Below are 25954 nucleotides of genomic sequence, written 5' to 3' on the forward strand. Positions count from 1 at the left end.
ATAGGTATTATATTATTTATATGTGTAACACACTTAATATAGTTCATTTTAAATTGTTCAAAATTTTATCCTTGTGGGGACATTCCAAATGTCCCAATTCAAATGCATTGATTGTCCATAAAAAGAAACCACTTGTGTGTCTATTATCAGGACCCTTATCAGTGGTTGTTGTTATAAACACTCATAATTCTTATGCCCCATTTATGAGCATTATGTTTTTCAGTCTGTACGTCTTTATTTTTTCATTTATTCGTCTGTTTGTCTGTCCCTCTTTTTGGTTAAAGTTTTTGATGAAGTTGAAGTCCAATCAACCTGAAACTCAGTACACATGTTCCCTTTGATATGATCTTTCTAATTTCAATGCCAAATTAGAGTTTTTACCAAATTTTACAGTCCACTGAACATAGAAAATGATAGTGTGATTGGGGCATTCATGTACTATGGACACATTCTTATCTTCGATATGAGAAAAAGATTTATTTCTATTAAATTTGATTTATTATTGTTTCAGCTGAATCCAGATGTAAATGCATTTCAGCGAAAGTTTGTGAATGAAGTAAGAAGGTGTGATGAGATGGAAAGAAAATTAAGTATGTTGTAAAGTTATGCAGTTAAATAAATAACGTGAAAAATGAATGTAGTAACAACATTAATGGTACCAGATGCACATTTCGATCATGGCAAATATGTAAAACTTGCATGTTCCCTTATTTAGAGACCTTAAGTATAATTTTAAATTCTGGAAGTGGTCTAGAAAGGGTTTTGTTGCAAATCAAATTATCTGCAATATAAGTTGGTTTAAATGTTTACAGTATTTAAATAAACAAGTATATAGCAGTCATGTAGATTTTGGATTGATGAAGTTACAGATAGTGAGATTAAATTTTTATTAGACTGCTCTTCCTATGCTGGTTTTAGAGAACATTGGTGTGGTGAACTTTGACAAACAAAAGAAATGACCAAAAACATTGTCCAATTATACTCCAAGAGATGTAATTCTATTTTCAAATGAATATCTGAAATATTGAACTTAGCTTAACAGTAATGAAGATTAATTCATAAATGATTAATAAGAAATTGAAAATTTGAATATGTTTAATATTATTTAACATGTTATTGGGTGACTTACAGGTCAATTAGGCCAGGTTTATTCATATGTCTTGTATATTATATTTTATAACTTGTACATATTTACACATGTCACTATAAAGAATAAATTACAGACTTGTTTTATGTCAATTCAGGAAATGATTCTGATGTTTACATAGGTGTCTAGTAAATATCACTGTACCTTTAGATCTGCTCTTAAAATAAATTCAAATTTGAAAATGTCTCAAAAAATGAAATATAGATAGTTTTAAAGAGACACATGAATAATAAAGTGATATAATATGAAGTACATGCATGTATGCAGTGCACTCAAAATTGTTGTTTAAAATTTTACTGTGTCTGGCATAGTGTCTATGTCTAGTCACAATAGAAAAAAATGAATAGATATAGGAAGATGTGGTGTGAGTGCCAAGACTCAGAGTCAACTCTCCATCCAAATAACATTTTATAAAAGTAAACCATTATAGGACAATATATGGTTTGATTTTAAAATGTGTACAGAAACAGATTTAGTTGGGGTTAAACTGGTTTCCATATTCCCAAATATCCCCCTTAATAATATAAGTCATATATATCATGTATATATAGTAAGAGTAAAACAGTCTATAAAAAAAACTAGTTAATAATTGTTTAATATTCTTGCCCAGGAGATCTAATAATCTATACCTTAAATCCTATGTTCTTTCTATCAATAGGATTTCTTGAAAAAGAAATAAAGAAAGATGGTATACCAATGTTAGATACTGGTGATAATCCTGATGCTCCTGCTCCTAGAGAAATGATTGACCTAGAGGTAAGTGTAAAACAAGTCTGATGCTCCTGCTCCTAGAGAAATGATTGACCTAGCTAGAGGTAAGTGTAAAACAAGTCTGATGTTCCTGCTCCTAGAGAAATGATTGACCTAGAGGTAAGTGTAAAACAAGTCTGATGTTCCTGCTCCTAGAGAAATGATTGACCTAGAGGTAAGTGTAAAACAAGTCTGATGCTCCTGCTCCTAGAGAAATGATTGACCTAGAGGTAAGTGTAAAACAAGTCTGATGTTCCTGCTCCTAGAGAAATGATTGACCTAGAGGTAAGTGTAAAACAAGTCTGATGCTCCTGCTCCTAGAGAAATGATTGACCTAGAGGTAAGTGTAAAACAAGTCTGATGTTCCTGCTCCTAGAGAAATGATTGACCTAGAGGTAAGTGTAAAACAAGTCTGATGCTCCTGCTCCTAGAGAAATGATTGACCTAGAGGTAAGTGTAAAACAAGTCTGATGCTCCTGCTCCTAGAGAAATGATTGACCTAGAGGTAAGTGTAAAACAAGTCTGATGCTCCTGCTCCTAGAGAAATGATTGACCTAGAGGTAAGTGTAAAACAAGTCTGATGCTCCTGCTCCTAGAGAAATGATTGACCTAGCTAGAGGTAAGTGTAAAACAAGTCTGATGCTCCTGCTCCTAGAGAAATGATTGACCTAGCAAGAGGAAAGTGTAAAACAAGTCTGATGCTCCTGCTCCTAGAGAAATGATTGACCTAGCTAGAGGTAAGTGTAAAACAAGTCTGATGCTCCTGCTCCTAGAGAAATGATTGACCTAGCTAGAGGGTAGTGTAAAACAAGTCTGATGCTCCTGCTCCTAGAGAAATGATTGACCTAGCTAGAGGTAAGTGTAAAACAAGTCTGATGCTCCTGCTCCTAGAGAAATGATTGACCTAGCTAGAGGTAAGTGTAAAACAAGTCTGATGCTCCTGCTCCTAGAGAAATGATTGACCTAGCTAGAGGTAAGTGTAAAACAAGTCTGATGCTCCTGCTCCTAGAGAAATGATTGACCTAGCTAGAGGTAAGTGTAAAACAAGTCTGATGCTCCTGCTCCTAGAGAAATGATTGACCTAGCTAGAGGTAAGTGTAAAACAAGTCTGATGCTCCTGCTCCTAGAGAAATGATTGACCTAGAGGTAAGTGTAAAACAAGTCTGATGCTCCTGCTCCTAGAGAAATGATTGACCTAGAGGTAAGTGTAAAACAAGTCTGATGCTCCTGCTCCCAGAGAAATGATTGACCTAGAGGTAAGTGTAAAACAAGTCTGATGCTCCTGCTCCTAGAGAAATGATTGACCTAGAGGTAAGTGTAAAACAAGTCTGATGCTCCTGCTCCTAGAGAAATGATTGACCTAGAGGTAAGTGTAAAACAAGTCTGATGCTCCTGCTCCTAGAGAAATGATTGACCTAGCTAGAGGTAAGTGTAAAACAAGTCTGATGCTCCTGCTCCTAGAGAAATGATTGACCTAGCTAGAGGAAAGTGTAAAACAAGTCTGATGCTCCTGCTCCTAGAGAAATTATTGACCTAGCTAGAGGTAAGTGTAAAACAAGTCTGATGCTCCTGCTCCTAGAGAAATGATTAACCTAGCTAGAGGGTAGTGTAAAACAAGTCTGATGCTCCTGCTCCTAGAGAAATGATTGACCTAGCTAGAGGTAAGTGTAAAACAAGTCTGATGCTCCTGCTCCTAGAGAAATGATTGACCTAGCTAGAGGTAAGTGTAAAACAAGTCTGATGCTCCTGCTCCTAGAGAAATGATTGACCTAGCTAGAGGTAAGTGTAAAACAAGTCTGATGCTCCTGCTCCTAGAGAAATGATTGACCTAGCTAGAGGTAAGTGTAAAACAAGTCTGATGCTCCTGCTCCTAGAGAAATGATTGACCTAGCTAGAGGTAAGTGTAAAACAAGTCTGATGCTCCTGCTCATAGAGAAATGATTGACCTAGCTAGAGGTAAGTGTAAAACAAGTCTGATGCTCCTGCTCCTAGAGAAATGATTGACCTAGCTAGAGGTAAGTGTAAAACAAGTCTGATGCTCCTGCTCCTAGAGAAATGATTGACCTAGCTAGAGGTAAGTGTAAAACAAGTCTGATGCTCCTGCTCCTAGAGAAATGATTGACCTAGAGGTAAGTGTAAAACAAGTCTGATGCTCCTGCTCCTAGAGAAATGATTGACCTAGCTAGAGGTAAGTGTAAAACAAGTCTGATGTTCCTGCTCCTAGAGAAATGATTGACCTAGAGGTAAGTGTAAAACAAGTCTGATGTTCCTGCTCCTAGAGAAATGATTGACCTAGAGGTAAGTGTAAAACAAGTCTGATGCTCCTGCTCCTAGAGAAATGATTGACCTAGAGGTAAGTGTAAAACAAGTCTGATGTTCCTGCTCCTAGAGAAATGATTGACCTAGAGGTAAGTGTAAAAAAGGTCTCTGTAAGGTATCAAGCTAGGATTGGGATGTCATACTACAAAATGTAGGATCATGTCAGTTTTATTGGGGTATGTCTGGCACTACTATTTGTTTGGGTTGTTGTCTCTTTGACATATTCACCATTTCCATTCTCAGTTTTATACTTTGTGAATTCTTTTATTTTCATAGGTATCAATTTTTATAAAATCAGAAAAAAAATGAATTTTCTTGGCTACTTGATTGCATTGTGGTCTGCTTGCAGATTCTACATACAAGCCTGTAGGAAATTTATATTTTATAGACATTTGAATGAGTGGTTCACACATACCCACGAAATCCAAGTAAAATGAAATTCCATGATTTGAATACTATGAATTTACTATTTAAAGCAAAAGCAGTTCCCAGAGTAGATTTTTTTTTAATTTGGCTGCACTGACCACATAATTTATATAATGTTTAATTCTTACAAAGATTAGCACTATAAAAACTGTTGCAGTTGTTATTATCTACTGAACCAACAAAAAAAAGTTGTTTAGTGTGTTTACTATTGTGACATTTCTTTGAAGGCAACCTTTGAAAAGTTAGAAAATGAGATGAAAGAAGTGAATGCTAACTCAGAAGCATTGAAGAGAAATTTCCTAGAACTGACAGAATTGAAACACATACTCAGAAAGACACAGACTTTTTTTGAAGAGGTTAGTAGATATATGTGTATTTAAAATCTTCTCCTAGGCTACTAGAGAACTATCAAATATAGAAACACAAACACAACAAATCATAGTAACAATTTTTTTTCTCACTTTCTCTGTAGACTACTTTTCACAGTAACATATTTTGTTTGGCACTAAGAACATGCTCAGATTATTTTACTGTAATAGACTAATTATCTTCTAATAGTAATTAGTAACTTTTTACTGGTATTCTGTGGAAATTTAAACTAGAAAAAAGTTAGAAAACAAATTTCATAAGAGTGATGGATAAACAAACATGTGACCTATTATCTTTATGGTGCCTAGGATAAAAAAAATGATTAATGTGCTCACTCTTATATTTAAAAATTTTGCGTTAGAACATGTGTATGTTTATACATGTTTATAAATAAATGGACTGTGAGGTAAAGGAGGTAAAGGGGGACTTGAGTAGGGCATGCTGGGTGAGGTTAGCTTAGATTTTCAACAAGTGTTACCTTACAAAGAAAGAGAATGAGTTTTAGACGAAAGAGAACAGTATAGACCCTTTCAAACCGTTAAACCAGCCAGAACAAAGAGTTTGACGCCTGATCTGAATGTCAAAACTTATAATTTATATGATTTTTTTCAAGTATACGAATGTTTGAATCTGTTATGCAGTATAAAGCTTTCATCTGATTGAAATGATGTTAGGAGTTCAGCATTTAACTCAAAAATTATAAGCCAATGGTAGAACAGCAGCTCAAGTCATTTTAGTTTTAAATGCATGTGTAGCTAGCCAATTAGCTTTTAAACTTTAAAGAAACAGTTCCACAGCTACAGGTACTTGCCTTTGTAATGTATAAAAAGATTAGCTTTCAACTTGATTTATGACCCTCTTCAAGAAAAAGAAATCAGTTCAGTTTAAAGAAAATTAAATTGTTCTGATTTACAATTTGAACATATGAATTTTTTTCTTACGTTTGACATTTGTGGTCTTCTATCCCTTATGACTTGAACTGCTGTTCTTAAATGATTGTACATGTACTTATGAAAATAATTTAATTTAATAATATATATCTTAGAAAGGTTATACTGTCTGTTGAGGTATTCATTTCACATATTTTATGATTGCAAAGCTTTCAGAATTTCCCCCCTCTTTATTAAAAGGCTATATTCTTTTATGATAAAAAATTTCAATTAGTGAAATATCAGCATTTTTTTCTAAAAAGTATGATAATGCTACAAGCTCCTTCTCAAACAACCAAACTTGGCATTTAGTATGCACTTATGGTGCAATGAAGATTAAGATATTGACAAAATTAGTATTATGGAAAAGCATAACCTCACAGTATCAGCTTAGTACTTAGTGCTTATATGGGGATAATATATATTTGGGAAGGGATCTTTTCTATACTGCATGACAAAAAAACTTTCAGTTTGCTTTCTGTGTCTCTTGAATGTTAGAAATGGGTAGAACTGCTTCAGTAGTGCACTAGTAAAAGCAAGCATGTAATTTAAAATGAAATTTATATCCTGTTTATTTTCACCAGAACACATTTAGGATAAAAGATGGGTCCCTTATCTTTTTTTCAAGTTGGATAAAAGATGGGTGAATTAAGTCCCTTATCTGTCTTTCACTATTGATAAAAGATGGATGAATTAAGTCAAATGCTTAATGCAGATGTAATTTGATGCAGATATTTATTTGGATTAAAATTGGAAGCAAGGTGGAAAATAATAAGAAAACCTCCCAAGTCTCAGACAAACATACAATGTCATGGCAAAAAAAAAATCCACCAAAACACATACCTTCTACAAAAAAAAAATCATGCAGAAGTCAACTAAAGACTAAGCAACATACACACACACTAGGGTTGAACTCAGATGCTCTGAAAGGGTAAGCAGATCCTGCTCCACATATGGCATCAGTCATGTTGCTCATATCAATACATTTTTTTTATATTTATATTGATTTGGTTGTTAAATGACTGAAAATTATAGAATATCAGCTTCAGCATGTATATTTTGAACTTCAGCTTCAAAGTAACACTTTCAGTATGACCGTGTATGACATTGCTTCATTTTACAACTGACTATATCATTGGAGTTATCATCTATGGAATCCACTTAATTCAACTCTTTACCAAACTATAGACAAGACAGTATTTATTGACATCTACTCAGTAAAATTAAACTTCAAAAGGAATTAAATTTGTCTGTTATTTTATACAGTTAACATATTTGAAGCCATCATGTTGACAATGAAATGTATGCCATTATATCATAAACTTGCCTGAGAAACTAATTTTTGTTGTATCATGGCATATATGTCCCAATTGCAAATTACTTAATTTACTAAATACATTTTTAAATACCAATAAAGCCCAAACTTTTGATGTTGAAATATATATATATGATACAATCAAGTTGAATCAACATGATCATTGATCTAAAACAAAATTAAGTTTAAACTTGTGTGCTTGCTCTTTACTCCAACGATACTGATTGGTTGTAAGATGTGATTGCTATGGCTATCAGGATCTTTGGTTTTATCTGGGGTAATTGAATGTATAGAAAATGATAAATATATTTTATGTTTTTTGTGCATGCAGTATGTTCATGATCTTTTTAATTATGTGTCTCAATTTTGTACATGTTCTTGTGAGAGAGGGAAAAAGAGTTACTTCTTTTCTGTAATTATTTGGATATTAATTGTCATGGATTCATTTCTATTATCTTTAACCTTTTACTGTAAATTGATAAATCTGCAATGTTTTTGTTTTTTATTTATATTGTACAATTAACTTCAGGGTAGGTTAAGCAGAAATGAAAATTTGCATCTTGTATTTAAATAGCATTATCAGAATTTAACACTTTCTGAAATCTTAATAATTATATCTCATATTTTTTTTCAAAATTCTTGATCAATTGCAATGATAAATGAAGGGAAAAATTTCTGAATTTACATTTGTTTTGAGAATATATTTTTTTCAAGTGATAGAAAGCAAAACTATGGCAGACTTTTCATAATTCATTATTCCATAAGATAAAATTTAGGCAAGCTGTAGAAACAAAAAATGTATAAATGGTCTGTAATCATAAAAATTGCATGAACACATGAGAATTTGTATCTGAATGTATTTGCAGTTTTTTTTTCATCATACTTGAGGCATTTTATAGAAATTTAAATACATGGTTTCAGAAAAGAAAACATAACAATTTTTTTATTTTTTTTAACTTACTATTATAACGATACAATGCATGTATGATGACAAATTATAACTATAAGATGCCTAAGTTTTGCACATTTATATTCAGTTTTGCTTTGTTTTTGTTTTCTCCTATAGAGGGGAGGGTTTATTATTTACATTTTTTGTGTATATCATTCACATCAGGCTGAAATTCATCATACTCAGGCAATACATGATCCCTCACTGACAGACGAGACGATGGGACTTCTGGGAGAGGAACCATACAGATCTGGACAAGCCTTAAAGCTCGGGTAAGTCTTATAACCAACTTTTCATTATATATAGGATGAAACCATTGGTTTACTGGAAGAAGAATTGAAGACAACTGGTCTGGCTATTAAAGTAGGGTGAGTTTATGATTGTTGTAAGAGGTAAAGACTTATGGAAATGCTTCATGCATGTTATGTTTAGTTCTGGTACTAATTCTATAAAATGCAATGTAATATTTTTCCTGTTTCCTGTTTTATTATTTTATCTCGATACACTGATATTTTTGATTGCCAATGGTTAACATATAGAAGTTTTAACCCCCTAAAACTTCATCTATTTTTGTCTGCTGCAAAATTTGAGCAAGAAATGTTTTGGTTTAGGACCAACACATTTGACCTTTTGTCAGTGTGTATATATGTAATACACAAAGTACTTGTTTTACAGAATAAAGAAAGTACCAAGATAATCATCCACACAGAATCACATATTGAGAGTTGAATTTCAATATAAAATTAAGAAGGTGTGGTATAATTTCCGATGAGACTGGTGACTCTCCACCTGATACATGTGAGAGAACAAAAAACACAAAGTTTTTTTTCCAAGTATTCAATTTCATTTTATCCTTTCCAAAGAACAATGCTTCAGTTCAATTAAAAATGTTTGAGGAAAGAAAAATGATAAGCACACCTTTCCTGTATTGAGATATGTTCAAGGGAGCTATATGCACCCTTTTTCACTTAGTCTAAAATGTCTTTTTTTCTTAAATATAGTATGCCCTTTGCTATCTTCTGTAAAACAGGCTTAAGATACTCAAGGATATTCAAACTCATTAAGCTAAAAACAAACTGACAATGTCACATGGCAAATAATGAAAAAAACGACCAATAGGCAGAGAGTATACAGAACACAATATAGAAAACTCATGCAGTGAAAAAATGTTGAAAAAGGAGATTGAAATACTCTCAATATTTCCACTATAGGTTTGTAGCTGGAGTTATACTGAGGGAGAAGATACCAGCATTTGAAAAGATGTTGTGGAGAGTTTGTAGAGGCAATGTTTTCCTCCGTCAAACTGAAATCGTAAACCCACTTGAAGATCCTGTTACGGTATGTATTGGTTTAAAGATAATCACAGTGTTTTTCTTATATCTAACAATTGTTTTTGTTAATGTCTATATGTCTATAGCAAAGGGATTATAAGCCCAAAGTCAGTAAGTGGTTGTTCTTATAAATATATGCACATACTGTGAAAGTACTTTTATTCGTGGGGTACCAATTTTCGTGGTTTTCGTGGATGTCTTTATCCACGAATTTAAGTGTCCAACGAAATAAAACAGCCATTGTCCAAATCAAGACATGGAAAGATCCCCATGTATGTTTGAATACTGAAATGATCAAGAGCATATTTTGAATATTGTCAAATCTGAGAATACTTTAATAGCAGTCACAGAACTACACCTGCATACAAGATTATACCCATTTTATCTTTAATAACCATAAACTGTACAACTTTTTCATCTTTTAATTCTCATAAGAAATATTTTCGATCGATGAAAGTCAGATTTCCGGTAATGATATGCTAGTATGATAAAGTGTTCATTTTATATCCCTATAGGTCTCGTACACATGGGAAATAATAATTTCATGCTGGGCTTGATTTTGATAAGAATTATTTGACAATTCAAAATACGTTTATAGCATTTGTTTATGTTACTGTTTCCTTTAGGTGACATGTTTATGGCCTAATTAACACCTTTCATTGTCTTTAATCTGTTGATCACTTTATCTTAGGTTAATTAGTGTTGTCACTACGATTTACACGGGTCAATGTTTACTTTACAATTTCCTTCAATCAATAATATTTGCAAACTTCGTGTCTAAAGGCTTTAATTTTTTTCAATTGTTATTAAGAAAATTAAGATCCATGAATTTAAAAACCCACGAACATGTAAATATTGCCTAAACCATGAAAATTGATACCCACGAATTAAAGTACTTTCACAGTACCTGCAATATTAAAAAAAAAGTAGTTGTACGTGTATTTTGGCATTATTTGTGTTTTTTCTTGTCTCCTTTGGTTTTACGGTAACAAGAAAGTTTATAAAAAACATTGGCTTGCATATAATTACAGGATTTTTTACTTTATTAAAGTGACTATATACATGCTTTCAAATTTGCTTTAAATGATAGTGGTCATAAATGAAAATGGATCTATTATAATTTTGAGATAAAGACTGAGATTGAGATATAGGCAGCACTTTCACAGCCTTAGCCAGTCCTAAAAAGGAGGATGTCAGACAATTGAAAAAAAGTAAATTTATTTTTAGTAGTTATTTAAATGCATTCTTTTCCCTTTAATACACATCATATTATGTATTTAAATATTAAGATAAAGAAGAAAATTTTATGTTTTTTTTTTCAGGGAGATCAAGTTTACAAGTCAGTGTTCATCATATTTTTCCAAGGAGACCAGTTGAAATCAAGAGTAAAGAAAATCTGTGAAGGTTTTAGAGCTACACTGTATCCCTGTCCAGAGACTCCAGCAGAGCGAAGGGAAATGGCTATAGGTGTAATGACAAGGATTGAAGATCTGAATACTGTAAGTTGGTAATCCCCCATTTGAAGAAACAGTTGATATTGAAACAATTTGAAGGAGAACATGATAAGAAAATTATTGTCCAGAATCATGTGTCCGATAAAAGGAATGTACTTGATGCTTTTAAAACATATAATTGATTGGTAATTAATAATCAAAATTGACAACAACACTTCAAATGGTCTGCAACTTTATTTACTATGGTCTACATGTTTGGCCTGCGAGGCAAGCCACATCAGGACAATTAACATACAGAAATTATTCACTTGAAGTACCTGAACTGGTATCTTGAATTTGACAGTTGTCAAGGTGAAAGTTTGAATAGCAATAAAAAGATATAAATGAATAAGATAAATATAGAAAAATAAAGTTTGTTAACAATGTAGTTTGTGTTCGTTTTACTGTTATATGACATGCATTGGTTCCAAATGGAGTTTATTTGTAAGTGTTGTCTTTGAACTGATCATACAATATACACTGACAATGAATGATCAATACATACTAGGGCACATCTACATACCTTGTGAGGGTCCATGTTATGGCAAAGATATTCCTGTGTAGTTTTTAAAAGGATCACGAGTGTCATTAGACACTTAATTTTAAATTGCTAATTGCAATCGAATTAAAGAATGGCAATGTGTACTCATTACTGCCAAAGGTTTTCTGTTTTCTATGAAACTTTGTAGGTCCTGTTAGAAGTATCCATTACTAAAAAAAGACTGTTGTTTATTTTTTCTTTTTCTGTTATTAGGTTTTAGGACAGACCCAGGACCATAGACATAGAGTTTTAGTAGCAGCAGCTAGAAACATAAAGGTCTGGTTCATCAAAGTAAGAAAGATAAAAGCCATTTACTATACACTGAACCAGTTTAATATAGAATCTTCTCAGAAATGTTTGATAGCAGAATGCTGGTGTCCTGTGGAGGATTTAGATAGGATACAACAAGCTTTAAGAAGGGGAACAGTAAGTCATCAACTTCTAAAAATTATGACATAGGACAAAAACATTCTAAGCAAGTTTTTGTGTTTTTTATGCCTCCAGCTGTAGCAGAGCGGGTATTAAGTTTTACCGTTGTCTGTCTCTACATATGGTTTTCTGTATGTACCTCCAATCTCTTATTTTAGTTTGCTTCAATCTAATGTTATGAAACTTGTTACATATTGCTTATTACCACGAAACGCAAGATTGAGTTTGAATTTTGATGGTGTCACATTTACCATTCTAGTTTTTTAATTGCGTAAAAGCATGATTTTTTATTAACTCTCTTTGAAGAAAAACAATATGCATGGACAATAACATATATATAATTTTGGAAGCGATGAAATGACAAATTTCTCAACACAAGAAAATATGTTTTAGTTATTTTAAAACCTTATTTAAAGAAATTTATATGAAAAACATTTTGTCAAATTATTTTCTTATTTTGTTTATGTTTAATTTTAGGAAAGAAGTGGAAGTTCTGTACCATCAATTCTGAACAAAATGGGTACCAAACAAACTCCTCCAACTTACAACAGAACAAATAAATTCACTGAAGCATTTCAGGCCATTGTTGACTCCTATGGAGTTTCTACCTACAGAGAGATTAACCCAGGTAAATTTTACCTCCAGGAACATTTCATGCTGTTATTGACTACAAAACTATGAACCATGATTAATGTTACTTAAACAATTTGTGTCATCTATGAGCAGTAAAACTTTTAAATTTTCCTATTTCACGATGCATTTTAACTAAAAGGTTGTGCAAGAGACTACTCTTCAATACTTTGGCATTTCTCGTTGAATGATAATAAAAGGAAAATAGAAACAATTTGCACAAATACTAAAAAGGAACTCTAATAACCAACAATGGTAAAACAGGTTTGAACTCACAATTTCTTCAATACATTTATGCCTTTCTTGCTACTGTGGATTCATTTATATTCATGGGTACCAATTTTCGTGCATTCAAAAAAACTTTAATGTTTGTGGTTAGATAATTTTTGTGGTTCACCTGTTCCCACAAAATCCACGAAAAATTGTGTATTCAACAAATAACAATGAATTTACAGTATTCTTGGTTTTATATTTGACAGACAATGAATTTATACTGATTTTATCACTATCTTTTACTAGCATCCTTCCCTCTAATGTCTGTTTTATAGGAAATCTCAGAATGATTGTTGCTGTCAAGAACTAAAAGTCAATTAATTAATATATTTTTTTATTACAGCTCCATTTACTATTATTTCATTTCCATTCCTGTTTGCTGTGATGTTTGGGGACATCGGTCATGGTCTGATTATGGCAATATTTGGAATATTCCTTATTATCAGGGAGAAATATTTCATGGCCAAAAAGATTGAAGATGAGGTAAGGAAAACACAACTTTCTTTTGAACACTGTAAATTCAGTAATTATTGCTTGCATTTAGCATTGTGATTTCGTAATTAAAGACTAAAATGCGATTTTAAATTTTTGCAATATTGAGAAAAAGCCCTGTTAAATTCTTATCAAAAAGGTTCAATATGCGAGTTTAAATTATTGCGATAATAACCCTGTCGCAGTTTTTGCAATAATAAAAACATCACATTAATTTCTGAATTTACAGTAGATATTTTAAAAGCTTACACATTGGTTGACTGCTAACATCGCCTTTGATTATGAGGATAAAATTAAAATAAGAGATGTGGTATGATAGCCATTCAGATAACTTTCCACCAAAATTCATATGAAGTAAATGCAAGCAAGACCAATTTTGCTTAATAGTATAAATTTTGGTCAAAAATGTATTCAGAGAAAAAACTGCTAGATTTAAGTTTGAATTATAAACCTGTTCAGATAACATAAAGATGAGCATACAAAAAACAGTTGGAAATCTTAAGATATGTTCAGACAACTATAAAAAAGAAGATGTGGTATGATTGCCAAAGAGACAACTCTCCACAAGAGACCAAAATGACACAGAAATTAACAACCATAGGTCACCATACAACCTTCAACAATGATCAAAGCCCAAACCACATAGTCAGCTATAAAAAGCCTGATAAATGACAATGTTAAACAATTCAAACGAGAAAACTAACAGCCTAACTTTTGTACAAAAAATAAATCTTGATGTGATATCTTGCTTTATACAAATTGAAATGTGTCATACTGCAGATTTTAACATGCAAATTTTAGGGATGGAGAATGTACTATTCAAAGTTTAACTGTTTACCTTGATGAAATGTTATTGTATTTATTTAGTTTTAAACATATTCAAATTAAGTCAGACTGCAGATTCTTTACATGCCAAATTTTAAGAATGAAGAATGTTCATTACAAATTTAAAATGCATGTTTCTTTTACAGATCTTTGCCACATTTTTTGGTGGAAGATACATTATTACGTTGATGGGATTGTTTTCTATCTACACTGGATTTTTGTACAATGATGTATTTTCAAAGTCACTTAATGTGTTTGGGTCGTCATGGTTTCCCATCGATCCTCAAACAAACAAGTAAGTTCATTTTATATGTATTAAATTTTTCATTAATCTTTTTTCAAATGTAGTATTTTATGCCCTTGCAGTTGCTGTAGGGTGCATTAAATGTTACCTTTGTCTTTCCACTCATCTCAAAGTTTGTAGTTCTCCAAGTTATTCCAACTTCCTCCAAAAATACATCTGACCCCAATGATATGTAAATCAGGATATTTTGGTCTAGGGGTATTTTGGTGATATCACTCTAAAACAGTAGTGCTTAGATTTGATATGTTATATATTGGCAATGTAGATCAATTATGTCATTATGTATGTATCGTAATATTGCCATGATTTCATTGTTATCAAATTAAGTCTATTTTACATTATTTTTTATCAAAAAAGGAACAATATTGTTTTGAAAGGAGTAGGTTCAGTAAGACCCCTTTTTGGCCCAAACAGCAGTTTTAGAAAATTGTGAAAATATAATCTTTAAGCTATATTTTGGAAAGTAAAATGCTTCTGCCACATAAGTAAGAGCTGTTTTTGACAATACAATGCACAAATATCGTGTTCTAGCATCATTAAGTCATGCTGAATTACTGAAATGTTCAAAATTTTAGCATTTTGGTTAATTTTTGTACAGTTACCGTCTTAGTTAAGCTTGAATCAGAGCATTTTTAATGACTTACTCAGTTAAAATCTTTCACATAAACTAATCGAATCAATTGAAATAGACACTTAAGTGTTTAAAAAGTTTCTGAAAACTTTCGTTAGATTTGAGGCCAAAATCAGCCCTTACCTACTCCTTTGATATATAAAAATACCAAAGTATTTGAGACTAACACTTATCAGTGATTATATTTCTAATAATTTATCAAAAATACCAAGTACATTAATTGCAATAATTTGACATCAAAATTGAGGAAAGATAAATTAAGATTACATTCTCCACAACAAAATCAAATCTTTTATATATGTTTAAAAACAAGCATACCACCTATCTTTATTTTTCAACTTTTATGATGTATTATGCATAATATAATAAAAAAGTAATGTTGATTATAAAAAAAATAATGTTATTTTGAAATCTGGCAGCAAAGATTTTTAAGCCTGAATTAATCTGCAATTTAAGCATAATGGAAAGGAATTTATTTGTTTCAGAGGTTATACAAGTGCAACTTTACATGGATCTACCAATTTACAATTAGACCCTAATACTTCATATGTTGGTGGAGGACCTTATCCATTTGGACTAGACCCTGTAAGTATTAAACAATAAAACATACATACAAACAAGTTCAAAGTGTGTATTGTCAACTTTAGAGAAATTCAATAATTTAATCTAATGTATATAAGTTCACAAGTATTAAGGTTTAAGTAATTTATACCTGAAAGTGTACACTAAAATGCAATGGAGTTAACCTATTTGCAATATTAGAGTGACCATGAAATTTGTATTACCTTTGTTTACTACTTACAGAAACACAATAGGGGGGACTTAACTGTTTTCTGAGGATTTTATCATGTATAGAAAAAAAATAAACTGCTATGATAATCTGTTCTTGAAATTGGAATAATTGTAAGCTGAATTTTACATCTTTAGATGCTCTTACTTTACGAAATACTTGACTGTTCTACCACATAGTAGGTATAGAGTTAAATTCATCTTTCCAGAAATGTATTTCTTGAAACAGTTATATGATCAGACTTATAGAACACATATTAAGATGGCACATTGAATAATTAGAATTTAATTCAGTAAAATGGAATTACCTGTACGTTTTTACAGATACAAAATATGTTAACATTTCTTGTATATGTAAGGGTTTGAATGACAGGATAAGCTTATTAACTTGTCATCAATATGTGTGTACTAATGTTGTTAACTCTGTTACCTTAACATTTCTGTTATATATAAGGGTTTGAATTACAGGATAAGCTAATGAACTTGTCATCAATATCTGTGTACTAATGTTGTTATCTCTGTGTTTGATAGATATGGCAGATGTCTAGTAATAAAATCACAGCCACAAACTCTCTAAAGATGAAGCTCTCAGTCATATTTGGAGTCACACAGATGTTGTTTGGTGTACTCCTTAGTCTCCTTAATCATAGGTATGTATTATATAATTGGTGTTACACAGCATTGATCATGAGGTCAATTGGTTGGTGAACATACATTCAGGTTTAGTCTGTGAAGAAGTTTTTTCTAGACATCAATAACTTTGTAGAATCTTTATGAAGTTCAATAAAATTTGAATAGAAGCTTTTTTATGACCAAATGACAATGTCCAGAGACAAATTTTGAAAATATTTATTTTCAGTATTGTTCTCATAGATGACCTTTTGTTTTGTAGTCAAAGCTTACAGACACTCTGGGATTTTATTTTTTTTTTAAATTTACATGAAAAATTTGTAATCTTTATTGATGTTATGAAACTTGGAGAGAAACTATTAATCTTTCAAGATCAAGATATGGCATTTTGACTCACTTTTTACAGAAATTTTGACTTATACTTTACACTATCAGGAAAATAAGCAGCACTGAAAAGACGCAGGGTTCCATAGAACCCTTCACTGGTTTTTAAATTCAATTGTTAGATCATTTGCCCTTTGCTCTTTAATTTGTTCTTTAATAACATGTGTAAAAAATGTATCAAAATTGTAACAACCACACTCAGCACTCATACCACATCTTCGTATAACTATCAAACAATAAAAAAAACTGTATAAAAATCTGAGGAAAATGAGCATTAGAAATTAAAAGAATTAATTCTTCCATAACATAATTAAGTCTTTCCAGTATTCATGAATGGAAGTGTTCATCTTCTTTTGAAACATCATTATACACAATTAAATATTTTAATATCTTTTTCAGACACTTTAAAAACAAGTTGAACATTATATGTGAGTTCATCCCTCAAGTGATATTTATGTGCAGTATTTTTGGTTACTTGTGTATCCTGGTTTTCTACAAGTGGACACATTTTACAGTTAGTGATTTAGGAAAAGATCCAAATCTTCTTATAGGTAAGTTTGCAATATTTTATACTGACACCCACATTTCTGTTATACAACAAGAAAAACTTGTCTATTGAATTTCTCCTTGATATTGAAAACTTTTTTATGTACAGGTATAACTTGTTCCTTACTACAGAACTTGGTCAAACAATAAAATGGCCTTCATTGGAATATTTATAACAAACAAAAAAAAGAGTACACATAGTCATATCGATGAATTACATCTCTTATATGAGAAGCAACACACAAGAAATAGGTCTCCTTATTTTCAAAGTAGTGTTCCATAAATTCAGAAATTGTTGTGTGTATTTATTATAATAGTTATAACTCATGAAAAATAGACAAAAGTGTGAGATTTATTATTGTAATTTCAGGAAGAAATGCATACAGATGAATGTATCAAAAATCAGAATTAATTTTAATTATTGTGACACTCATCAAGATGTATTGTCATCAATAAAATTCTAGCATTAATTGTGAATTTACAGTAATTATAGATTTTAGGCATTCATGTTCTAGATATATACTCTGAATAACTGTTGTTACAATTTACCGTTATAGGGCTTATTAACATGTTTCTGATGCAAAGAAAAAAGACTGACGTTCCAATGTATCCAGGACAGGTAAGTTTTATCTACAGAATCAAGGTTGATCTCAGTGAAGGCTTGTGTATAGTGTGGGGATCTACAGAATCAAGGTTGATCTTTGTTTTGTGAAGGCTTGTGTATAGTGTGGGGATCTACAGAATCAAGGTTGATCTTTGCTCAGTGAAGGCTTGTGTATAGTGTGGGGATCTACAGAATCAAGGTTGATCTTTGTTTTGTGAAGGCTTGTGTATAGTGTGGGGATCTACAGTATCAAGGTTGATCTTTGCTCAGTGAAGGCTTGTGTATAATGTGGGGATCTACAGAATCAAGGTTGATCTTTGTTTTGTGAAGGCTTGTGTATAGTGTGGGGATCTACAGAATCAAGGTTGATCTTTGTTTTGAGAAGGCTTGTGTATAGTGTGGGGATCTACAGAATCAAGGTTGATCTTAGTTTTGTGAAGGCTTGTGTATAGTGTGGGGATCTACAGAATCAAGGTTGATCTTTGTTTTGTGAAGGCTTGTGTATAGTGTGGGGATCTACAGAATCAAGGTTGATCTTTGCTCAGTGAAGGCTTGTGTATAGTGTGGGGATCTACAGAATCAAGGTTGATCTTTGTTTTGTGAAGGCTTGTGTATAGTGTGGGGATCTACAGAATCAAGGTTGATCTTTGTTTTGTGAAGGCTTGTGTATAGTGTGGGGATCTACAGAATCAAGGTTGATCTTTGTTTTGTGAAGGCTTGTGTATAGTGTGGGGATCTACAGAATCAAGGTTGATCTTTGTTTTGTGAAGGCTTGTGTATAGTGTGGGGATCTACAGAATCAAGGTTGATCTTTGTTTTGTGAAGGCTTGTGTATAGTGTGGGGATCTACAGAATCAAGGTTGATCTTTGCTCAGTGAAGGCTTGTGTATAGTGTGGGGATCTACAGAATCAAGGTTGATCTTTGTTTTGTGAAGGCTTGTGTATAGTGTGGGGATCTACAGAATCAAGGTTGATCTTTGCTCAGTGAAGGCTTGTGTATAGTGTGGGGATCTACAGAATCAAGGTTGATCTTTGTTTTGTGAAGGCTTGTGTATAGTGTGGGGATCTACAGAATCAAGGTTGATCTTTGTTTTGTGAAGGCTTGTGTATAGTGTGGGGATCTACAGAATCAAGGTTGATCTTTGCTCAGTGAAGGCTTGTGTATAGTGTGGGGATCTACAGAATCAAGGTTGATCTTTGTTTTGAGAAGGCTTTTGTATAGTGTGGGGATCTATAGAATCAAGGTTGATCTTTGTTTTGTGAAGGCTTGTGTATAGTGTGGGGATCTACAGAATCAAGGTTGATCTTTGTTTTGAGAAGGCTTGTGTATAGTGTGGGGATCTACAGAATCAAGGTTGATCTTTGTTTTGTGAAGGCTTGTGTATAGTGTGGGGATCTACAGAATCAAGGTTGATCTTTGTTTTGTGAAGGCTTGTGTATAGTGTGGGGATCTACAGAATCAAGGTTGATCTTTGCTCAGTGAAGGCTTGTGTATAGTGTGGGGATCTACAGAATCAAGGTTGATCTTTGCTCAGTGAAGGCTTGTGTATAGTGTGGGGATCTACAGAATCAAGGTTGATCTTTGTTTTGAGAAGGCTTGTGTATAGTGTGGGGATCTACAGAATCAAGGTTGATCTTTGCTCAGTGAAGGCTTGTGTATAGTGTGAGGATCTACAGAATCAAGGTTGATCTTTGCTCAGAGAAGGCTTGTGAAGGCTTGTGTATAGTGTGGGGATCTACAGAATCAAGGTTGATCTTTGTTTTGTGAAGGCTTGTGTATAGTGTGGGGATCTACAGAATCAAGGTTGATCTTTGTTTTGAGAAGGCTTGTGTATAATGTGGGGATCTACAGAATCAAGGTTGATCTTAGTTTTGTGAAGGCTTGTGTATAGTGTGGGGATCTACAGAATCAAGGTTGATCTTTGTTTTGAGAAGGCTTGTGTATAGTGTGGGGATCTACAGAATCAAGGTTGATCTTTGTTTTGTGAAGGCTTGTGTATAGTGTGGGGATCTACAGAATCAAGGTTGATCTTTGTTTTGAGAAGGCTTGTGTATAGTGTGGGGATCTACAGAATCAAGGTTGATCTTTGTTTTGTGAAGGCTTGTGTATAGTGTGGGGATCTACAGAATCAAGGTTGATCTTTGCTCAGTGAAGGCTTGTGTATAGTGTGGGGATCTACAGAATCAAGGTTGATCTTTGTTTTGTGAAGGCTTGTGTATAATGTGGGGATCTACAGAATCAAGGTTGATCTTTGTTTTGTGAAGGCTTGTGTATAGTGTGGGGATCTACAGAATCAAGGTTGATCTTTGTTTTGTGAAGGCTTGTGTATAATGTGGGGATCTACAGAATCAAGGTTGATCTTTGTTTTGTGAAGGCTTGTGTATAGTGTGGGGATCTACAGAATCAAGGTTGATCTTTGCTCAGTGAAGGCTTGTGTATAGTGTGGGGATCTACAGAATCAAGGTTGATCTTTGTTTTGAGAAGGCTTGTGTATAGTGTGGGGATCTACAGAATCAAGGTTGATCTTTGTTTTGTGAAGGCTTGTGTATAGTGTGGGGATCTACAGAATCAAGGTTGATCTTTGTTTTGAGAAGGCTTGTGTATAGTGTGGGGATCTACAGAATCAAGGTTGATCTTTGTTTTGTGAAGGCTTGTGTATAGTGTGGGGATCTACAGAATCAAGGTTGATCTTTGCTCAGTGAAGGCTTGTGTATAGTGTGGGGATCTACAGAATCAAGGTTGATCTTTGTTTTGTGAAGGCTTGTGTATAATGTGGGGATCTACAGAATCAAGGTTGATCTTTGTTTTGTGAAGGCTTGTGTATAGTGTGGGGATCTACAGAATCAAGGTTGATCTTTGTTTTGTAAAGGCTTGTGTATAATGTGGGGATCTACAGAATCAAGGTTGATCTTTGTTTTGTGAAGGCTTGTGTATAGTGTGGGGATCTACAGAATCAAGGTTGATCTTTGTTTTGAGAAGGCTTGTGTATAGTGTGGGGATCTACAGAATCAAGGTTGATCTTTGTTTTGTGAAGGCTTGTGTATAGTGTGGGGATCTACAGAATCAAGGTTGATCTTTGTTTTGTGAAGGCTTGTGTATAGTGTGGGGATCTACAGAATCAAGGTTGATCTTTGCTCAGTGAAGGCTTGTGTATAGTGTGGGGATCTACAGAATCAAGGTTGATCTTTGTTTTGTGAAGGCTTGTGTATAGTGTGGGGATCTACAGAATCAAGGTTGATCTTTGTTTTGTGAAGGCTTGTGTATAGTGTGGGGATCTACAGAATCAAGGTTGATCTTTGTTTTGAGAAGGCTTGTGTATAGTGTGGGGATCTACAGAATCAAGGTTGATCTTTGTTTTGTGAAGGCTTGTGTATAGTGTGGGGATCTACAGAATCAAGGTTGATCTTTGCTCAGTGAAGGCTTGTGTATAGTGTGGGGATCTACAGAATCAAGGTTGATCTTTGTTTTGTGAAGGCTTGTGTATAATGTGGGGATCTACAGAATCAAGGTTGATCTTTGTTTTGTGAAGGCTTGTGTATAGTGTGGGGATCTACAGAATCAAGGTTGATCTTTGCTCAGTGAAGGCTTGTGTATAGTGTGGGGATCTACAGAATCAAGGTTGATCTTTGTTTTGTGAAGGCTTGTGTATAATGTGGGGATCTACAGAATCAAGGTTGATCTTTGCTCAGTGAAGGCTTGTGTATAGTGTGGGGATCTACAGAATCAAGGTTGATCTTTGTTTTGTGAAGGCTTGTGTATAGTGTGGGGATCTACAGAATCAAGGTTGATCTTTGTTTTGTGAAGGCTTGTGTATAGTGTGGGGATCTACAGAATCAAGGTTGATCTTTGCTCAGTGAAGGCTTGTGTATAGTGTGGGGATCTACAGAATCAAGGTTGATCTTTGTTTTGTGAAGGCTTGTGTATAGTGTGGGGATCTACAGAATCAAGGTTGATCTTTGTTTTGTGAAGGCTTGTGTATAGTGTGGGGATCTACAGAATCAAGGTTGATCTTTGTTTTGAGAAGGCTTGTGTATAGTGTGGGGATCTACAGAATCAAGGTTGATCTTTGTTTTGTGAAGGCTTGTGTATAGTGTGGGGATCTACAGAATCAAGGTTGATCTTTGCTCAGTGAAGGCTTGTGTATAGTGTGGGGATCTACAGAATCAAGGTTGATCTTTGTTTTGTGAAGGCTTGTGTATAATGTGGGGATCTACAGAATCAAGGTTGATCTTTGTTTTGTGAAGGCTTGTGTATAGTGTGGGGATCTACAGAATCAAGGTTGATCTTTGTTTTGTGAAGGCTTGTGTATAATGTGGGGATCTACAGAATCAAGGTTGATCTTTGTTTTGTGAAGGCTTGTGTATAGTGTGGGGATCTACAGAATCAAGGTTGATCTTTGTTTTGTGAAGGCTTGTGTATAATGTGGGGATCTACAGAATCAAGGTTGATCTTTGTTTTGAGAAGGCTTGTGTATAGTGTGGGGATCTACAGAATCAAGGTTGATCTTTGTTTTGTGAAGGCTTGTGTATAGTGTGGGGATCTACAGAATCAAGGTTGATCTTTGCTCAGTGAAGGCTTGTGTATAGTGTGGGGATCTACAGAATCAAGGTTGATCTTTGTTTTGTGAAGGCTTGTGTATAATGTGGGGATCTACAGAATCATGGTTGATCTTTGTTTTGTGAAGGCTTGTGTATAGTGTGGGGATCTACAGAATCAAGGTTGACCTTTGTTTTGTGAAGGCTTGTGTATAGTGTGGGGATCTACAAAATCAAGGTTGATCTTTGTTTTGTGAAGGCTTGTGTATAGTGTGGGGATCTACAGAAACAAGGTTGATCTTTGTTTTGTGAAGGCTTGTGTATAGTGTGGGGATCTACAGAATCAAGGTTGATCTTTGTTTTGTGAAGGCTTGTGTATAGTGTGGGGATCTACAGAATCAAGGTTGATCTTTGTTTTGTGAAGGCTTGTGTATAGTGTGGGGATCTACAGAATCAAGGTTGACCTTTGTTTTGTGAAGGCTTGTGTATAGTGTGGGGATCTACAAAATCAAGGTTGATCTTTGTTTTGTGAAGGCTTGTGTATAATGTGGGGATCTACAGAATCAAGGTTGATCTTTGTTTTGTGAAGGCTTGTGTATAATGTGGGGATCTACAGAATCAAGGTTGATCTTTGTTTTGTGAAGGCTTGTGTATAGTGTGGGGATCTACAGAATCAAAGTTGATCTTTGCTCAGTGAAGGCTTGTGTATAATGTGGGGATCTACAGAATCAAGGTTGATCTTTGCTCAGAGACGGCTTGTGAAGGCTTGTGTATAGTGTGGGGATCTACAGAATCAAGGTTGATCTTTGTTTTGTGAAGGCTTGTGTATAGTGTGGGGATCTACAGAATCAAGGTTGATCTTTGTTTTGTGAAGGCTTGTGTATAGTGTGGGGATCTACAGAATCAAGGTTGATCTTTGCTCAGTGAAGGCTTGTGTATAATGTGGGGATCTACAGAATCAAGGTTGATCTTTGCTCAGTGAAGGCTTGTGTATAGTGTGGGGATCTACAGAATCAAGGTTGATCTTTGCTCAGTGAAGGCTTGTGTATAATGTGGGGATCTACAGAATCAAGGTTGATCTTTGCTCAGAGACGGCTTGTGTATAGTGTGGGGATCTACAGAATCAAGGTTGATCTTTGTTTTGTGAAGGCTTGTGTATAGTGTGGGGATCTACAGAATCAAGGTTGATCTTTGTTTTGTGAAGGCTTGTGTATAGTGTGGGGATCTACAGAATCAAGGTTGATCTTAGTTTTGTGAAGGCTTGTGTATAGTGTGGGGATCTACAGAATCAAGGTTGATCTTTGCTCAGTGAAGGCTTGTGTATAATGTGGGGATCTACAGAATCAAGGTTGATCTTTGCTCAGTGAAGGCTTGTGTATAATGTGGGGATCTACAGAATCAAGGTTGATCTTTGCTCAGAGACGGCTTGTGTATAGTGTGGGGATCTACAGAATCAAGGTTGATCTTTGTTTTGTGAAGGCTTGTGTATAGTGTGGGGATCTACAGAATCAAGGTTGATCTTTGTTTTGTGAAGGCTTGTGTATAGTGTGGGGATCTACAGAATCAAGGTTGATCTTTGCTCAGTGAAGGCTTGTATATAGTGTGGGGATCTACAGAATCAAGGTTGATCTTTGCTCAGTGAAGGCTTGTGTATAGTGTGGGGATCTACAGAATCAAGGTTGATCTTTGTTTTGTGAAGGCTTGTGTATAGTGTGGGGATCTACAGAATCAAGGTTGATCTTTGTTTTGTGAAGGCTTGTGTATAGTGTGGGGATCTACAGAATCAAGGTTGATCTTTGTTTTGTGAAGGCTTGTGTATAGTGTGGGGATCTACAGAATCAAGGTTGATCTTTGTTTTGTGAAGGTTTGTGTATAGTGTGGGGATCTACAGAATCAAGGTTGATCTTTGCTCAGTGAAGGCTTGTGTATAATGTGGGGATCTACAGAATCAAGGTTGATCTTTGCTCAGTGAAGGCTTGTGTATAGTGTGGGGATCTACAGAATCAAGGTTGATCTTTGCTCAGTGAAGGCTTGTGTATAATGTGGGGATCTACAGAATCAAGGTTGATCTTTGTTTTGAGAAGGCTTGTGTATAGTGTGGGGATCTACAGAATCAAGGTTGATCTTTGCTCTCAGTGAAGGCTTGTGTATAGTGTGGGGATCTACAGAATCAAGGTTGATCTTTGTTTTGAGAAGGCTTTTGTATAGTGTGGGGATCTATAGAATCAAGGTTGATCTTTGTTTTGTGAAGGCTTGTGTATAGTGTGGGGATCTACAGAATCAAGGTTGATCTTTGCTCAGTGAAGGCTTGTGTATAGTGTGGGGATCTACAGAATCAAGGTTGATCTTTGCTCAGTGAAGGCTTGTGTATAGTGTGGGGATCTACAGAATCAAGGTTGATCTTTGCTCAGAGACGGCTTGTGAAGGCTTGTGTATAGTGTGGGGATTTCATCATCTGTTAGCTACTTGTTAATTAATGAATGGATGTACTCAAATTTTCATTTTAATGTAAGCATGATCTGAAATTTATATGCTTCTTCTAAATCTCTCATCAATATTTAATGAAATTTACTCCAAATCTTCACCAGACAATGCCATTGTGCTTCTCTGTTTATGTTTTTTTTTATGCAAAATTATTATAGGGGTTTCCCATTTCCACTTAGCCACTTCTTCATCTTGTGAATACTTATTTCGTATCATCACATCCTTCAAAACACTTCAACAGAATTTGATGAATCTTTCTTGGAACCTTGATAATAGAATACTATTTTCAACTTTTTTCCCCTATCACTCAAATTCCTATATTTCATGTGTATTTTGTGTTTCAGTATGGCTTTGAAAAGTTCCTAGTTTTCCTGGCTTTTGTCTGTGTTCCATGGATGTGGCTAGCTAAACCTTTGTGGCTCAGGCACCAACACAGATTTGGACAGGTAAATACTGAATAGTATTCAAAAGATAATCTTAATCTCTGGACTTCCATAAAAAACAAAAGAGTAGGTCCGGTAAGGGCCGATTTTGGCCCCAAATTTCAGTTTCATCTAACGAGATATTTAGGACACTTTTTAAACACTGAAGTGTCTATTTCAATAGATTCTATTAGTTTATGTAAAAGATTTTAACTGATTCAGTCATTAAAAACGCTCCGAATGAAGCTTGAAGATGAAAAATCTATCAAATATGCCAAAAAACGTCACATTTCAGATGGTTGATGTCAAAAATAAAAGTGGCCGCATCCGTGTTCATCCTCAACCTTTATATATGTTATGTCTTATCGTAAAATACAACTTACATTTCAATATTATGAATGAACAT

The 25954-nt window shown here is 34.0% G+C and overlaps 1 protein-coding gene across 4 annotated transcripts in view; it reads left to right on the plus strand.

The window, feature by feature from the left end:
* Positions 1-25954, plus strand: part of LOC134707564 (V-type proton ATPase 116 kDa subunit a 1-like) — a 41771-nt gene that overhangs the window by 6192 nt on the left and 9625 nt on the right. For 2 of the 4 annotated variants that reach the window (XM_063567442.1, XM_063567443.1), the window contains exons 3-17: positions 512-590; positions 1806-1903; positions 4870-4998; positions 8370-8476; positions 9416-9542; positions 10858-11034; positions 11783-11995; positions 12476-12626; positions 13245-13384; positions 14365-14513; positions 15639-15738; positions 16474-16592; positions 17356-17507; positions 18060-18121; positions 25471-25572. In XM_063567442.1, the coding sequence (XP_063423512.1) occupies positions 512-590; positions 1806-1903; positions 4870-4998; positions 8370-8476; positions 9416-9542; positions 10858-11034; positions 11783-11995; positions 12476-12626; positions 13245-13384; positions 14365-14513; positions 15639-15738; positions 16474-16592; positions 17356-17507; positions 18060-18121; positions 25471-25572 (1905 nt within the window). Of the gene's footprint in view, positions 1-511; positions 591-1805; positions 1904-4273; positions 4306-4869; positions 4999-8369; positions 8477-9415; positions 9543-10857; positions 11035-11782; positions 11996-12475; positions 12627-13244; positions 13385-14364; positions 14514-15638; positions 15739-16473; positions 16593-17355; positions 17508-18059; positions 18122-25470; positions 25573-25954 lie in introns of those variants that run through there. The other 2 variants (XM_063567444.1, XM_063567445.1) reach the window with 2 other exon arrangements.

The sequence above is a fragment of the Mytilus trossulus genome, chromosome 2 (assembly GCF_036588685.1).
Source record: "Mytilus trossulus isolate FHL-02 chromosome 2, PNRI_Mtr1.1.1.hap1, whole genome shotgun sequence".
In the NCBI taxonomy this organism is placed as follows: domain Eukaryota; kingdom Metazoa; phylum Mollusca; class Bivalvia; order Mytilida; family Mytilidae; genus Mytilus; species Mytilus trossulus.